The 18,593-nt window shown below is 40.4% G+C and overlaps 1 protein-coding gene across 4 annotated transcripts in view; it reads right to left on the minus strand.

Annotated features, from left to right (window-relative positions):
* Positions 1 to 18,593, minus strand: part of tbc1d2b (TBC1 domain family, member 2B) — a 137,995-nt gene that overhangs the window by 69,253 nt on the left and 50,149 nt on the right. For 3 of the 4 annotated variants that reach the window (XM_059640115.1, XM_048520901.2, XM_059640116.1), the window contains 2 exons: positions 7,075 to 7,246; positions 2,122 to 2,282 (listed from right to left, as the gene is read on the minus strand). In XM_059640115.1, coding sequence (XP_059496098.1) covers positions 2,122 to 2,282; positions 7,075 to 7,246 — 333 coding nt within the window. Of the gene's footprint in view, positions 1 to 2,121; positions 2,283 to 7,074; positions 7,247 to 7,571; positions 7,627 to 18,593 lie in introns of those variants that run through there. The other variant, XM_048520902.2, reaches the window with a different exon arrangement.

Raw genomic sequence — 18,593 nt, forward strand, 5'->3', positions numbered from 1 at the left:
TATTGCATCCTTCCATAATCTGCCTACATATTTGTTCCTGAATGTGGATGTTGGGGTATAATACTATATACCTATACTATAATCCTACCAGAATGATTGCACCCATTTTATTTTTGAGCTCTACCTATATTGCCTCATTGGATGAGCCCTCCAATGTCATCTGAGTGATGTTCTCCCTGATTGGTAATGTAACTCCTCCATCTCCTCCAACCCAAAATGTCAACTTGCCTGCTCCTCAGATGTTGCCTGACCTGCTGTGTTCTTCCAACTCCATACTGTGTTATCTCTGACTCCAGCATCTGCAGTTCTTGCTATCTCTAAGTACCCAGGGCTAGACTGTTCATCATATGCCCCATGCAAAGTTACACCCAAAGAGAGTGTTCAAAAAACAATAACTGGAAATGAAAGATCTACAAGGAAAGTCTCCTCTGATCCAGTATGTTACTCTACCACATTTACTGCTGACAGGCTGCTGAGTGGCAGAGAATCATTCTATGATTGGTTCATTCAACCTGATTCCTGAATACTGTACTTATAGTAGAGAGCTATAGGTGATGGCAACCAAGAGTCGTTATGTTTTCAAGACAGGAAAGAGACTCCACATTTCTGGTTGGCTGCTGGGAGATCTGACTCGCATCCTTTCACACAGATATATAGACATGATGGCAGAGTGAGGCACGCAAGCCCAGCTAGCGACTAAGGGGCAGTGAGAAAGTTTGGGAGTCGCACACAATCAGACCTACTCTCCTAGTTAGTTAACTTTGATGCTGGGCACATTTTAGTGGTCATCTTTACTGATTACTCCTATTTGAAAAATTAAAAACTTATTGCTTTGATTATTTTTGATCAGCAAATTAAACACCATCTTCATTTTTCAGCTTATGATTTGAAATTCATTTGTAAATACAAGGATTGGCATAACGTTAAAAATTTGGTCATTGGCCCTTGCATGAAAGAAATCTGAAATGAGACCCCGCAAAAAAGGTCCGGCAACCCTCACCTAGAGTATGTGGTGGCAGTATGGGGAACAGGATGCAAATTAAATATACTGTACGTATTTTAGGACGATAACATTAAAGCCAAGGCAAAAATAGTTACATTGGGAAGAAGGAGTAATTGCATTAGTCTGATCCCCTTAGTTTCAAGATAATTGAACTAAAATTAACTTCAAAATATGTTGTCAACGTTGCCAAATAAAAGTTCTTGAATAATATAACACATTGTGCAAAATTGGAGTTTCAAAAATACTCGCAGGAATAAAACTGACAGTTACATTTATATAATTTTTATTTTGAAAGGAGTAGTTCAAAGGATAAAATTTCTATAACATTAATTTTGTCAAGAGACCAAAAAGTGCAATTGCTTGAGGACCGGAAACTAGCATTTGATGTTTCTTTTCAATTAATTCTTTGCCAAGACATTTCCCTTTCTCCCAATTTTCTTGAGAAAGTTTGCTGGGCATTAATTCTGAGAGGGTTCAGTAGGCATCAGAGCAATGTTCAACCCCATCTACGGCAGACACACAGATGGTTAATCTGTTTCGATGTTTCTGAAACTCCTCTGGAGCTGATGGTACTTGAACCTGGCCTTCTAGAGTAGGACACAAACATATGATATGATTTTTAGAAACTATTTACCATTAGTCTATTAATAGCATTGGGCTCATAATCTGGGATAAAATTTATTTAGGGTGAACAGACTGCGATCAAGAGTTCAGTCCATGATGTGCAGTAATTGGCCTACAATCCATTTGGGGGCTGGATGGCAGAAAACCTTGCCACACTCTTTGTTTTTACAAATGTTTGAATATGCCTTGAAGTAACATAATCTAAACAGCTACACACCAAGGGTTGAAAAATGGGAGTAGGTTGCAAAGCTCCTTTTTGGCCAGTATAGATAATGGGCCAAAAGATCTTCTATTGGCATTGTAATGGTCCCAGTTTGACAAACTGAAATACTGAGAGGAACTACTGAAGGCTTGGCAGAACAAAAACCTTAGGCAGGTTATAAAAACATGATCTTATCCAAGTGTGTAATTTTCTCTGAAAGAAAATCTGCTAGTACGATAATGCTTGATTTTCTGAACTAATTTAGTTGCAACTCTAAAATGAGGTCACAAACCTCTACTTGGTTCTGTGGAATTTTTTCTCCTTTCTTCTTGTGCTGCTGCCTCTTCCAACTCTTTGAGGCTGGGTTCAATCAGTTCCCAGTCCTCAGTGTAGAAGACACTTTTTCGGTTTTCATTATTTCCTCTTCCTGGTTTCAGATTTGACATTGAATTTCTGTATCAGATTCAGAATGTAATATAAATTTAAGTTATATCTATAACAACACAGCACTTTTTAAAGCCAATGCAATGTCTCAATGCATTTTAGCATTAAAATCTAACAGTCAGAATAGGTGACTAAAGAATTCGATCAGAGGGGTATGTTTCAAGGAGAGTCTTAGAACAAGGAAGCGAGATAGAGGGGAATAGAGGTTTACAGAAAAAAATTTCAGAGCTTCTGGGAAGCTAAAGGCTTGACTGGCAATGCTAGAATAATTCAAATCCAGGATATTTAAGAGGGAAAATTGGAAGAATGCCAAGATATCGAAGGGTTGTAAGGGATGGAGCCAACAATAGCAACTACCATAAGGCGGCAAGAATAAGGATTGCAAAATGAAGCGAAGGCTTTAGTGAGGAGCCGTAAAGCTAGGCGAGCAAATAAATAGTGACAGATGAGTGAGATTTGGACAGAATTAGGATCAGCCACATATTTTTCAATGCTTTTAAACTGAGAGAATCTGAAATGGGAAGACAGCCTGAAATAATCAGGTGTAGGTAACAAAGCGATGGGACAAGAAATTCTGCATCCAGTGAGCTGAGGTAGGGACAACGTTAGGCAATGTCATTGATATGGAAACATGTGGATTTAGCAACAACATGTAAACAGTTTCCAGAAAAGACAATTTTTTAAAAAATAGTATTTCAAAAGGCAAAACGCGAGGGGGTTTGGCATAATTACGTGTAGGCTCTCTGCAGTTAGATCGGAGAGGCTACCCTTTTATTGTAAACCTAACACCACAGATACCCAAGGATTAAAATTTGAAAAAAAACATATTTAAGATTTCCAGCATCTGTAGTAATGGCAAAAGATACTTCAAACATTTAATCACATCTGGCAGACTCTAAAGAGAGAAGAATTAATGTTTCCAATTGACGAGTGCTGATCTGACTGTTTCTCACGCCAGAGATGTACCAGACCTCAAATATTTCCTGAATCTTCTGTGCTTATTACACAAGAGTAGCAATTTGACCTAGCAATCAGATTTAACTTGAGAAAGATTTCATAACAGGAGATCTATCTTGAACCATAAGGAAACTGAGGGATGCACTGAATGCAAAGGCTATGGGCTCTGGCAAGTGTATTGCAGACATGCTCCAAAACCTGCCATTCTAGTCAAGCTGTTCCAGTTTGGCTACGATACTGGCAACTACCTGACAAGGTAGAAAATTTCCCGGTAAGTCATGCACACAAAAAGCAAGACAAACTCAACCCAGCCAAATACCACGTCATCAGTCTACTCTCAATCATCAGTAAAGTAATGGAAGGGGTCATCAGTCTATTCTCAATCATCAGTAAAGTAATGGAACGGGTCATCAGTGCTATCAAGTAGCACTTGCTTAGCAGTGACCAGCTCACTGATGCTCAGTTTGAGTTCCATCAGGACCTCATTATATTCTTGGCTCAAACAACAACAACAGAGTTAAATTCCAGGGTGAATTAAGAGTGATTATCCTTGGTATCAAAGCCACATTTAGCTGAGTGTGGAATCAAAGAATCCTTGACAAAACTGCAGTCAATAGGAGTTAGGAGAAACTCCCCATGGTTGGAATCATAACTAGCTCAAAGGAAGATGACTGTGGTTGGAGGTCAGTCATCTCTGCAGGAGCTCATCAGAAAATTGTCCAAACCATCTTCAGCTGCGTCAACGACCTTTCCTTCATCGTAAGGTCAGAACTAGGGATGTTGGCTGATGATTGCACATTGTTCAGCACCATGCTCATCTCCTCAAATACTGAAGCAGTCTGAATGCAGCAAGATTTGTGGTGACAAGTAGCAAATAACATACTGCTCAAGTGTTTGGAAGTAACCATCGCCAACAAAAGAGAATCTAATCACTGTCACTCATCATTCAGTGATATTATCATCACTGAATCCCTGACTATAAAACAGCTTGAGGGTTACCATTAACTAGAAACTGAACTGGACTTACCGTATAAATACACTGACTACGAGAACAGGTCAGATGCTAGGAATGCTAAGACTAATGCTAATCCTGACTATCCAAAACCTGCCCACCATCTACAAGACTCACATCAGGAGGACGATGGAATACTGTTCACTTTCCTTGATGAATGCCGCTCCAGTAACAAAAACAACTTGACAGCACCCAGGTCAAAGCAGCACACTTGATTGGCACCACATGCCACATTCACACCCTCCACTAGCCATACTCAGTGACAGCAGGGGCTTCTTACTACAAGATGCAGCAAGGCTCCTTAGATAGCACTTTCCAAACCTGCAACCATTGCTATCTAAAAGAAAAATACAGCAAATATTAGAAACCGGAAACAAACAGAAAACGCTAGACAATCTCAGCAGGTCTAGCAGCATTTGTAGCAAAGAGATACTGCCAAAAGCATTGAATTTCTTCAGACTTTGTTTTTATACCATTATCACCAAGGAGGACAAGGGCTGAAGACAGATGAGAACACAATACCCTGCAGTTCACTTCCAAGCCACTCACATTCCAGACTTGGAAACAGATTGCTGTTCCTTCAAAGTTGCCGTATCTCTTACAGCACTATGGGTGTTGCTACACTAAAATGGACTGCAGTGGTTCAAGGCAGCCGTTTACCACCCACAAGGGCAAGTAGATATGGGAAATAAATATTGTCCCAGCCAGTGGCCCCCACGTCCCATGTATTCGTGAGTAAAAGTTATTAAGCTACTTTTAAATGTCGGATAAAATAACAATTCCCCACTATACCAAAACAACAGGCTTTCTCTGGAGCTCATTAAGAGAAGCTCTTCAGTGCAGAAAGACATCACTAAAAAGAGCGGAATTATACCTTTTCTGATGAAGGGTCTAGGCCCGAAACGTAAGCTTTTGTGCTCCTAAGATGCTGCTTAGCCTGCTGTGTTCATCCAGCTCCACACTTTTATCTAGAATTATACCTGCTAGTGCCTGACCAATACCTCAAAATACAAAGAGCCCATAAACTTTAAAGCAGACTGATACTGCAATATCACAAGCCTCTCTAGCTTCACTAAAACAAAATGTTCATCAAATTTTTATTTACATAGTCTTAGATTTCAGCCAGTTAAAAGAATTGAAGTTACTTCTTAAAACATCTTCATGTGTCAAGATGGCCCAATCTGGTTCTGAACAAAGCTTTTGATCCCAAATCAATTCCCAAGTTATTTAAGACAAATATTATAGTCTCAAGTAGACTATATTTAATCCCATATTTTAATTATTTTCAGCCTCTCAGTTACGAGTATTGCATCATTACAAACAAAGCCATGTACAATGTATTAGGCATTCAAAAACAAAGGCCACACATTGGCTAAACATGAACAACACTAGAGTGTTAAGGAGTTTAAGGAGCAAACATGTTAAGTGAACGCTCCAATTCACTTGCTGCCCTTCTTCTAGATGGTAGAGGTCACTGGTTTGGAAGATCCGTTGAAGGAGCCAGAGTTACGGCAGTGCATGCTGCTGTCAATGCGCACGGTAATGGAGGAAATTGATACTCAGGAAGACAGATGAGGTGCCAATCAAGTGGATGTTATGATTTGAACAGTGTTGAATTTCTGAAGCATTGTGGGTGCACTCATCCAAGCACACAGACAGAATTCCATCACATTCCTAATTTGAGCCTTATCAATGATGGAAAGGCTCTGGGGAGTCAGAAGGTGATCTACTTATTGCAAACTATACAGCCTGATCTGCTCCTATAATTTTCAGTCCTATTACGTTTCTGGTCAATGGTGAGGGTAATGCCATTGAAAGTAAAGAGTAAATGGTTGGACACCCTTGTTGAGGGACGAATTCATCAGTCCAAGGTTGAATTTTGCCCAAGTATTGACAAAGACTGCTTTAGTATTTGAGGCATTGAGCATATAACTAAACATTGCGTAATCTCAGTACAGATTTTCATTTCAGAGTTTATGATGGAGTGAAGGTGATAATGAAGTAGCTGAGATTACTGGGTCTAAGACACTACAGTGAGGAACTCCTAGTACTGATATGACTGACATCCAACAATGTGCCAAGTATGACTTCACATCACTTTGGATGGAGAAGAGAATGACAGGCGGTGGTCAGCATGTATTGAATTACTCCATTTTGTGGATTTTAAATGCAATTACAATATTTTTCAAAGGATGCCTATTTCATTCTCAAAGTTAAATTCTCTTTGCTTGAACCTTCAACATATCCCTAAAAGCACAACAGTAATGTCACTGGACTAGTAATTCAGAGGCTCAGGTTCATGGTCTGGGAGCTTTGATCAAAGTCTGCCATGGCAGCTGGTGGAACCGAAGTTCAATTAACAAATCTGGAAACTAGAATTAATCTCAGTAATGGTGACTATTATAACTATCACCAAGTGCTGAAGAAATTCATCTGGTTCACTAACATCCTTTTGGTAAGAAAATGTTCTGTACCTGGTGCAGCCTGGTGAGGCTTAACTGGCCTCTGAAATGGCCTAGCAAGCTATTCAGTTCAAAGGCAATTAGGAATGGGCACAAAATACTTGCTTTGCCAGCAGTGACCACATCCCATGAAAGAATAAAGAAAAAAAGTTCTGTTTTTGAAAATGCAACGACTTGAATCTTACACAATTTACACTTCAGTATCCTCAAACAATTAATTCCACAGATCATCCAACCAGCATGAAAAATATTACATCCCTCAAGTTCAAGTTGCTAAAGGCTTAATTTTTAAAGCTTGCTGTTCCTTGGTAGCTTTAAAAATGTCAGTAATTAGACTGCTTAAATATAATTCTTGGCAAGATTGCCTCACCTGATTTCTGTTCCCCAGTGCTTCAAAGAGAAATTAATAGTCGTGGGCTGTACAGGAGATGGATAGCTTGCTGCTCGTTCACCCACCAGTGTTTCTGGTACATCCACTGCATCTAGCACATTTCTAGCACTTTCATCAACGTCCATTGCTGCTTGTGGAAGACAGGGTCCATCTGGAATCAGTAAATAAAATATCGTTGCCAGAGGCTGCAACAGACAATATTCCAAAAATATTTCGTAAAAATGGGAATGGTGGTTGACTTTAATCCACAGGAATTAATTGGTCTAGCAACCCTCCCAGAAACACTGGAAAACAGTGGAAAACATGATTTTATCATCGGAAAGATATTTAAGATTTAGATAAAGAATGCATCATTAGCCTGAGTACAAACATGAAGCAGATTATTTAAACAAGATACAAGCTCCAAGATTTTTTGTTGGGTAAAATTAAGTTGCAGACTTTAGTAATCAACTAAGTTGACACATTTTTCTGATTACATCTATCACCCTATTGAGCTCTCTGTGGTACGGATGCACAACAGCTCTATATGCATCCATCAAAACAACTAAATTCCAATAAACATTTATGCAGGGAGCAGTGTTTGGACCTCAACCACTCACAATATATGTTGATTTTGATGAGGGAGCAACACGTCATAGCTCCAAGTCTGTGAATCAGAGGGTGAACTGTGAGAAAGATAGAGAGATCCTTCACTGTGATTTGGGCAAGTTGATTGAGTAAGCAAATGCATGGCAGATGAAGTATGAGAGATAAATGTAAGGTTATCTGCTTTGGTGATTAAAAAAGAAAAGGCAGATTATCATCTGATCGGAAAAGAACGAGGCACAATCAAATCCAGGTTTGTACAAAGAAAGTAAGCACGCAGGAGCAGCAGGTGAAGGTGGCAAGTGGTACGTTAGCCTTCATGGTGAGAGGATCCGAATATAGGAACAAAGATTTACCAGACTTTTCCTTAGAACGGTGGACTGACTATGATCAGGGACAGGATCAGTTAGGACTGGGGATCTCATGAAAACCTATAAAATTCTAACAGGACTAGAAAGGGTAAACACAGCACGGATGTTTCCAATGACTCGGAGTTCACAACCAGAGTAAAGCATGATCCTGAAGAAACATACTTGCAACAGTCAATTTGAAGTTGGGGATAAACACTTTCTTACATCATGCCTCTGTTGGGGAACTGGACTCATTTGACCCTGCTGTCAACAACTGGGCCAGTATGTGGAAAGAATATGTTATTTTTTCCCTGGGCAAATGACACTGTGGCCAATGAGAAACAATTAATTCTCCTGACAGCATTTGGAGCTGCCACTCTGTGTCATTAAAAGAGTAACTTTTCCTGTGGCACCAGATACTAAAACCTTTCAAGAACTGATTGACACAAGTTAAAGAATATTATGGGCCCAAGCCTCCCTCAATTCTGAGAGGCCGTCACTTTTACTTGGCAATTTGGGAACGAGGAAAATCCATATCATGGTTTATGACTAGGCTAAGACAGCTGGTCTTAATGAGATGTTTGGGAACAGTCTAGCAGGATTAATGATATGACAATATAAAATCACCAACTGGCGGAAGCTCAACTGGACTTCAAACAGGCACTGCAACTGGCTTTATCATTGGAAAATGCATCAAGTGGAACATGTGAGTTGCAAAGTATTCTGACGGAAGTGGACAGCTTCATCATTCCACCTGAGCTTAGGGAATACCACTTGAGTGCAGGAAACTGCATAGCCTCACTCAGCAAATATCCTGGTAAGAGTAACTCCAGGTTTGTCCAAAGCAAAACTCCAAAGGAAAGCCAAGTTTCATGATCCGGCCCAGAAAGACATTGTTATCAATGTGGATTTGGGACTGCAGAGTTCTACTAGAATTAAACGGAATGAGTTAAATCATATGCTGGTATCCAGGAGTTTACACCCTGGAAACTGTGCTAAACCAGATGAGGTGGTTTTATATTGGTTAGTAACATCTAAATCAGAACCAAAGTAACTGTCCATTTAAAATCAAGGTTGATACCAGCATGGCTCTCAATGATGGCAGAACCAGTTTTTAATAAAATTCACTCTGGATCCAGATCTTAAACTTGTGCAAGATTTCAGCTAGGCTGACAGCCTATAGTGGGGAACCTATGCAGATTAAGGGTACAACCTCTGTTCCAATCTCTTAAGAAAGGCAGCCGTTCAGTTACCAGTGATTGCAGAAGGCTTGGGCCCAAGCTTGTAGCGGTGAAATTGGTTGAGAGATTCATCTAAATTGGCTCAGCATTTTTTGATTAGAAAATGGCTGCCTGATTGAAGAGCTAATTAAAGGCAGGTTTCCAGGAAGATCCAAGGACCAGAGGAGCTTAAACAACTTCACATATTGATCAGAAGCAATTTCACAATTCTGCAAGGCCCGCCCAGTGCCATTTGCCTTATGTCTAAAAGTAGAAGCAGAATTCAGAAGACTGGAAAGTGAAGGAATCATCAAACCAGACCAACACCCAGGGTATCACTGGTTGGATCAATTTTGAACCCCGATGGGTCAGTTTGCCTTTGTGGGGAATTTAATAAAACAATAAACCATTTTTTCACTGGTGGATAAAGGATTCGTACGCAAGGCTGGCAGGAGGTTTTTCCTTCATGAAGCTTGACATGAACAACGCTTACTTGTGACTGTTTTTGGACCAGGATTTTTAGAAGTATGCCACACGTAATATCCATAAGGGCTTACACCCCGGTATACAAGACCACCATTTGGCGTATCTTTAGCCTGTTCAAGGTTTCAGCAGACGACGGAGAACATTTTACCTCAGGTTGCCATTTACCTAAATGATGTCTTGATTAAAGGGAAAACCAATAAGGAACATTTAGAGAACTCAGATTTGGTCGTAATGTGTTTTTTTGAGACAGGCGTATGCCTAAGGGGGAGAAAACATGCGTTCTAGGCACCCGAAGTGATTTACTTAGGCTGTACAGTCAACAAGACCAGCTTACACAAATTGGAAGATCAAGTGAGAGCCCTCCTGTCTGTCCAGGAGCTGACTCTGGAAAATTATTTTGGAACATTCATACACCTGGTATCCATCCTGGCACCATTACATAGACTCCTTAAAAAAAAAAGGTCAGCCTTGGAAATGGTTTAACAGACAGGTACCAGTTTTTGATGAAGTAAAGAAACAATGATCATTTCTCACATGTTGCCATGATGCAACAAATGATCTGGTATTTGATGTGTAATGCCTCCTGTATGGCATAGGAGTGGTATCAACTTGTCCCCTGGAGAGGAACAGTCAGTCACAACACTGAAAATCCTTGACATGCTATCAGTCACAGGAAACAATATCAGCCTTTGGATACAGAAAGATCCAGTCATCTCCAAACTAAAACAATTGGTTTCAATAGGGGAAACCAAAAATCCATTGCAAACATAATTAAAACTTTATTGAACTTAGAGAGATCAGTTCACGGTATAGGACTGCATATTGTTATGGGAAGCTAGAGTAATTGACCCGATCAAAGGTCACTGTCAAATACTCACTGAACTCCACCAAGATCATCCAAGGTTCTTCAAAATTAAGATGTCGGCAAGGATCTGGATGAAGATACAGCCACGTTGGTGGGATGGTGCCAAGTATCAACAAGGTCATAAATTACTACCCACAGCTCCCCCACATCTGTGGGAATGGCTGGTAAACCTTGGACTCAGTTGCATATTTATTATGCAGAGTGTATCATGCGTTCAACATTTTTCGTCATTACAGATGTCTACTCAAAGTGGCTGCACGTGCAGATGGTCCATTTGTCAAACACTTGAGCAACAAGCATCATGGCTGTTACAGAAACTTTGCTGAGGAACAGACAGGGCTGGCACCACAATGTTCCAAGTTTCAGATGGTATGGGAAGAATAGCAAGACAGGCAAAACAGGAGGGGGCGTGGCATTTTTGATTGAGGAAAACAAGAAGATTGACAAGGGCAGAGTGGCAGATATGGTTTACTTTGACTTTGGTAAAGCCCTTCACAAGGTTCCACATGGTAGACTAATTACCAAAGTTGGAAAACATAGGATTCAAGTGAGCTTGCCAAGTGGATACAAATTGGCTTAATGGCAGGAAACAGTGCGATGTTTGAGGGTTGTTTTTCAGACTGGAGGCCTGTAACCAGCATTGTTCCATACAGTTCAGTCCTGGATCCACTTTTGTCTGTCATTTGGATAAATGATTTTGAAAGAATATAGAAAGCATAGTTAGTAAATTTGCAGATGACACAAAGATTGGTGATATTGTGGACAATGAAAATTGCTGTCTAAGATTACAAAGAGAACTTGCTCAATTGGGTCAATAGGCTGAGGAATGGCAGAAGGAATTTAAATTGGATAAACGTGAAGAATTGCAATTTGGTGAAACAAACAAAGGCAAGATTTATACAATTGAAAACAGGGCCTTGAGTAGTGTACAACAGAGAAACCTAGGGATTCAAGTACACAATCCTCGGAAGTTCACATCACAGCATTTTAGCATGCTTGCCTCCATTGCTCAGATCTGAGAGATCAAGAGTTGAGATTTACAGGACTACGGTGAGGCCTCTCCTGGAGTACTGAGTCCAGTTCTGGTCTCCCTGCTTTGGGAGGATTATTATTAAGGTGGAGGGGGATCAGAAGAGAATTACCAGGATGTTGCTGGGAATGGAGGGTTTGAGTTATAGAGAGAGACTTTGTCGGCTGGGACTTTTTCCACTGGAACACAGGAGGTTGAAGGTGGCCTTAAAGGTTCATAAAATAATGAGAGGTATAGATAAGGTGAATAGCAGGGATCTTTTCTCTAGGTTGGGGGATTTCAAGACTAGAGGGTACAATTTTGAGGAGAGGGGAGAAAGATTTAAGAAAAAAAGACGAGGCAACACTTTCTTTTTAAACAGAGTGGTTCATGTGAGAAATGAACTTCCAGAGGAAGTATTGGATACAGGCACAGTTACAATGTAACATTTCGATACGTACATGAATAAGAAATGTTTGGAGGGATATAGGCCAAGGGCAGGGAGGTGGGGCTAATTAGTTTGGGATTATGGTGATAAACTGGCTGGACAGAACGGCCTACTTCTATGCTGTATGACTCTTTGACAATACAAAGATAGGGCATAGCTTTTGCGATACTTGGAGTCCTGGAGGTTTTGATGACAGATAGCAGGCCATCGTTTACCACCAGGGGCTTTAGTTACTACTTAAAGTCAAATGGATTTGACATATTTCAACACTCCATATCACCCATCATCTAATGGTCTGGCAGAAAGAACAGTCCAAACTTTGAAGGCTGCACTGAAGGCCTCATTAGATAGCAAGCTGTCACAGGTCTTTGATTATAGGACCGCTCCATATACAACCCTAAGGACAGCACTGGTGAATATTTAATTTTTTTTAGAAGACTACACTAGGCTAAGTCTGATCTCCCTGATCTGGGGGGAGGAGTGTTTGTCCACACAAGTTGGATTAGAACCGCCGATGCCAAATTGAACACTTCACCCAGCAAGGCAGACAGTTTGATACAGAGGACAGAGTTTGGTGTGAGAATCATGGCAATGGTCCTACGTGGTAAAAGGTGTGATTTGATGCAAGATCAGAACTGCTGACTTTTAAAGTTCAGCTAAGTGTAACTGTCCTAAATGAGCATGTGGACTATTTGACCACTATAGATTTGCATGCTTTAGGGGAGCAAAACTTGCCTTGCCTCTCAGAGCCTTCAAAAATAGTTCAGGGACCTATTGATTCAATTTCTCTATCAAACATTGTCCAGGCTTTGAATCAGAGATGAACATGATGGAAGTAGCCACCTCAACGCTTCTACCTCCGGAAGAAAATAATAGAGGTGCTCCAGGCACAGGAGGCAAGCTCCTATTAATTACCTCCCACGTCAGATTCTGATTTGGAGGTACCTGGCCTGGTGTTAAAATGCCAAAAAAAAAAGACTCTAAAAGCAGAGTGCACTGTGTCCATGGACTCTCAGGAGGAGGAGGAACGGAGTGATAACGAGGTCAGCCAGATGGACATCATAGAATGAGTTCTCTGGTTGGGGATGTAAATCTGGTAAAAATCAGGTAGACTTGCCGGACATAAAAGGATGAATATCAGGGATATTGAATGCCTGGGTCAGCGACAGGCAGTTCTATTGACAAAGGCTATGCAATTGTAAACAAAGCATGATTGGTAATGACAGCGCCCTCTGAAGCGTTATTTTAAGCGTACTATAGTTGCTGTTCACAATATGGTCAGTTCAATGTTAGAGATCAAACAGAGTTTGAATGAGACAGAGACAAAAGCGTCTAGTGGCCTTTTAGTTTATTTTAATTTTCTACCTTGCTCACTCAGTAGTATCTGTTCTAATGAAGTTCAACACCAACTTGAGGATCATCACCTAATGTTTCAGTTAGGCACTTTGTATATTTCTAAACTCAACACTAAATTCAACTATTTCAGACTGTAATCTCAGCCATCATTTTATTTTCCTTGCTTTGCATGCTCTGGTCGTAATTCAGTTATTTTGTGTGGCAGCTGTTATTCTGCAATTTGCTACTTCTCTCAACATTTGTCTCATTATTTTGCCCCCTAACTTAATATCTTCTGCCCTCTATTCCATGACGGACCTTCCCTTTTGTTTTTTTTAAAAAAAAACCCTACTCTCCTTTCTTTCACTTGATTAAAACCTATCATGTTTCTAACTTTTCCTAAACACGATGAAAGGCCAACCTTGAAATAGTTTGACTCTATAGATGATGACTGACTTGCTGAACAATTCCAACATGTTGTTTTACCTCAGGGCAACAGCACCCATCATATTTTGTTTGTGAATAAACATAGCCACTGTGAGATGTCCTTATAAGATGAAAAATATGTAAACACCTGCAATTCTGAATTACATTACTGTGTTTATCCATAAATACTGCATTCAACAGCCTGCATGGAGGCACCAACTGTGAAGGTCACATCTGAACAACAACAGCTACAAGGCACACTTGAGACAACTGATCACCTGGAATGACTCCACTTTACTTCTAGAACACAAGGCTCTGATGAAAATCTTTTGCCACCCTTAACTGTCTACACTAAAGGAGAATTTTAATTGGATTACCAATTAAACCCTCAGACCATACCAGCCCAGCACTGATCAATTTAAACTTGATGAGCCTCTTGCACATTGGTTAAAACACCAATATTAATTGTAAATGCCTTAACTTGAAGCAAAAACAATAAAGTACACTTGTCTTCATAGCATTTATAAAATTACACTTAAAATCACAACTGCTTTCAAAACAAATTTTCACACAAAGCAACGCATAATGAAATAAACACTACAGACTGCAATGAGATTATGCAATGCTGACAAGGTTTTTAAGGAATGGCAAAGACTGAATAATGCAAAAAAATCCAAGGAACTGCTCCCATGTCCTCTTGCTCCTCATACCAGTTAGTGACACAGACTAGATCATAAATTCAATACCCAGGCATCTGAAGAAAGTCACGGAGCAGAAGCAGATCCAAGTGGGAACAGAATTTCCTTAGAACTTGTCGTACTGGTGGAGAAAACAGCTCCATTTGATGTCATTTAGTCTGGGTGAATCACTAAAAACACCTTCAAATGAAGAAATGTTGCGCATGTTAAAGTTCACTCCTCCTACTTTACTTCAGTTGACACTTACTGAAGTTTATTATTGGCCACCAGATCCATTACTTACAAAGAAAAACTGTTGTGGCTCATAAGAAATAACACATTGCATGGTTCTGCTACCACTGAATACACGTGCCATCCTCCTGCTTTTCAGCAAACAAAACTGCCAATGACTTGGGTTGTCAGTGCAATGAATTGGAATCAGAAAGATTTTGGGGGATGCAGGTACCAGCCATAAATTCTTAGAGATAGTAGAAGCTGCAGATGCTGGAGAATCTGAGATAACAAGGTGTAGAGCTGGATGAACACAGCAGGCCAAGCAGCATCAGAAGAGCAGGAAAGCTGACATTTCAGGCCTAGACCCTTCTTCTGAAATGGGGGAGGGGAAGTGGGTTCTGAAATAAATAGGGAGAAGGGGAGGCAGTTAGAAGATGGATAGAGGAGAAGATAGGTGAAGAGCCAGCAATGGAGAGCGTAGGTGGGGAGTTCGGGAGGACAGATATTCGGGGTGGGGGGGGGGGGGGGGGAAAGAGTTGTGGAATGAGGTTAGTAGATAGGACATGGGCGTGGGGCTTGGAGGGAGGACACGTTAGGAGGCGAGGACAATCTGGGCTGGTTTTGTGATGTAGTAGGGGGAGGGGAGATTTTCAAGCTTGTGAAATCCACATTGGTACCTTGGGCTGCAGGGTTCCCAAGCAGAATATGCGTTGCTGTTCCTGCAACCTTCGGGTAGCATCGTTGTGGCACTGCAGGAGGCCCAGGATGGACATATTGTCTGCGGAATGGGAGGGGAGTTGAAATGGTCTGTGACTGGGGTGCAGTTGTTTAGTGCGAACTGAGCGTAGGTGCGCTGCAAAGTGGTCCCCAAGCCTCCGCTTGGTTTCCCTGATGTAGAGGAGGCCACAACAGGAACAGCAGATGCTGTATACCACATTAGCAGATGTGCAGGTGAAAGTCTGCTTAATGTGGAAAGCCTTCTTGGGGCCTGGGATGGGTGTGAGGGGGGAGGTGTAGGTGGAAGTGTAGCACTTCCTGCGGTTGCAGGGGAGTGTAGAGCAGACAATCCCCTCCTCCCCTTCAAGCCCCAGCCCCGTCTCCTACCTACTAACCTCATCCCGCCCCCTTGACCTGTCTGTGCTCCCTACCTCCTCACCTACAGACCTTTACTGGCTTTTCACCTTCCTCCTACTTGTCCAAAAGTTAAAATAAATTCCAAGTTATAACTCCTTTGAAGCAGTTTACCCACAGAATACATGAATGAATTACACAGATTACGTTATGAAATTTAATCTCCAGTCTAATTTCATTTCACCATTATATTAAATTGTGACGGGGCACTATAATTGATTGCAAACCTGTTGGACAAGGAAAACAAAAGCATTGAGGGTTTGTGCTGCGAATTACTATCATACAAATTTTGAGGCTGCATACTCATGAGGACAAAGGGAGAATCATATAGATCGAGGTTTCCCTGGAATCAAATAATTCATCAAGGTTTACAAATAGTTTTTCACTTCAATATTGTACTGTTCTTCACTTCTGTTGGATGTGAAGTGCAATCTAGCTTGAACCCTTTATGACAATGTGAACCAAGGTTCCAATGCTTAGATTCCAATCACTAGGATGACCAATAAGTTAGAATTGAAAGTGACCACATGGAAAGACCACAAGTATAGATTGTTCTGGAAAGAAAAAAACTGACCTAAAAGTGCTGAATCTGTAAGGAAACTGGCAGTTAAAAAGGAAGCACACAAGAAAGTGCAGTTAAGAACACAGAACACAGCCAGCAAGCTCGGTCGTGATTGAACTGAATGGTACAGCTGACTTTAGGGCCAAATGCCACAGTTCTTAAGTTAAGGCTGACACTGATGTAGCAACAATAGCATTCTCTGGACCACCAATGACTCTTCATCTTTGTGCACCAAATATACTAACGATATTCGAAGGATCACTGCAATTTAAGACCTGACCACTGCATCAATAAGGAAAGACAGGTATTAGTGATCATAATTTTGATCACTGATGAAAATTTAACTTTATACAAGCACTTCTCACTAGAATTGACCAAACTCTTCCATTTGTAAAATACCTTGCAGGTTCAAGGAAATTTCACTGCCAAAGATTTATCTCAATTAGAAAGAAAAAAAAATGCATCAACTGTGGCTAAACAAGCAAGTTACGGATTGTATCAAATTGAAAGGAACACTACAATTCTGCAGTAGCTGGTCAGAAGACTGAACAAATCAATGAAAATCAGAAAAAGAAAAAATAAAATTCAAGAAAGTAGCGTATGAGAGAAAGACTACTAGTGTAAAAGCAGATGTGAAAGTTTCTATAAGTATTTAAATAAGAAGAGAATAACTCACTTTGGTCTTGGAGATGCACAAGTCTGGGGAATTGATAATAGAAAGTAAGGAAGGCCGAAGGCGTTGAGGCATGATTAAATGAGGAAACACTGGAAAATGTGCTCTCAATTTTCTGAATTCTACCTTAAAATCAATGTCACAGGTTGTCTTCTAATGTAATAGAAACATGTCAGAGGTAAAGAAAAAGTTGAGAATTACAATTCAGCTTTTAATCTTTTCTTAAAAAAATAATTGCAATGCATTGAAAAAATTGTTCAAACAAATAGACACCTCAGAGTACTTTGCCCTTCCTCTCAAAATATTAACTTCTAACTAGAATAGAGTTCTTAGATACCAATTAGCCTTGTCACACTTGGAGACTATTCTTCATACGAACATTGTGAACAAATGTTAGCAGGCCATTTGACTGTTAGCAGAACACATCCCAGATCCAATCTTATTTTCACCCACACTCTTAGCAGGACTCACTGTATAATTGAACACTTGAATCCAACCTGAACTTCATCTTCCTAATCTATATTCATGGAGTCCAACCACAAAGCCTGTTAATGTTCTGGTTGTGAGCTGAACAAAGGCCAAGAATCAACCCCGAATGGCTTAGCTACTCACTGCAATTGGAAAGCCCCAATGTAAGGCTTGTTTAGACACAAACTCAGCTGCAAAATTAACGTGCAGCATTATGATCCGTGATCCCTGAAATAGAAATAACCCTTACACAAAATTATATTCCAGAGGTGACCAGTTCCAGTGAATATTACAGCTGAGGATAGCCCTACAATAAGTCTGCACTAGAAATGGGGGCACATTACAAGGATAAATTTGGTGTTAGTTCTGCAATAAACAGTTCAAACTGTGCTGCTGAATCAGCAAGCAGCATCCAAAAGGGTAGTTCTTGGCAAATTGTTGATTATGTACCACCTGTAAACACTTAGCTTTCGTTACTTTGTTGATGATCAGATACACCAAAAAGGCTATAAATGCTCAGCTTGGATTCATCCTGCTTTTTGTGGACAAGCCATATGTGGGAATTTTTCCATTGAGATACCACTGTTGTAGCTGCATTGGACTAGCTTGGTCTAAAATCTTCAGCATAGAAGCTAGGACATTTGACAAGAGTTCGTAGACTATGCTACAATCAATTCTCTCAGCTGTTCCTTGCATCATGTGTAATGTTGGGATAGGGTTTTATAAGGTCAGCCATGATGTCACAGAATAGCAAAATGGCTTACGCTCTCTTATATTGGTAATAAATAGCGACAAGGTGAAAAGTCCTCAGAATCCTTTATTAAAGGTACTTGTAGAAAGTCACAACATATGTTTGAACACGCAAGGGGATTTATTCAACTGCACCCAGTTGAGAAATTTCAACATAGCTGGAAAGTATACTTTGTTTGTTAGGGAAGAATTCAGTCATTTTTATTCCTTAATGTAAAACATTGAACAGGCTTTGCTAACTACAGCAGTGGGAATGCTGGAAGGTTCTGCAAAGGAGTG

This window comes from Stegostoma tigrinum, chromosome 36 (assembly GCF_030684315.1).
Source record: "Stegostoma tigrinum isolate sSteTig4 chromosome 36, sSteTig4.hap1, whole genome shotgun sequence".
NCBI classification, from domain to species: Eukaryota; Metazoa; Chordata; class Chondrichthyes; order Orectolobiformes; family Stegostomatidae; genus Stegostoma; species Stegostoma tigrinum.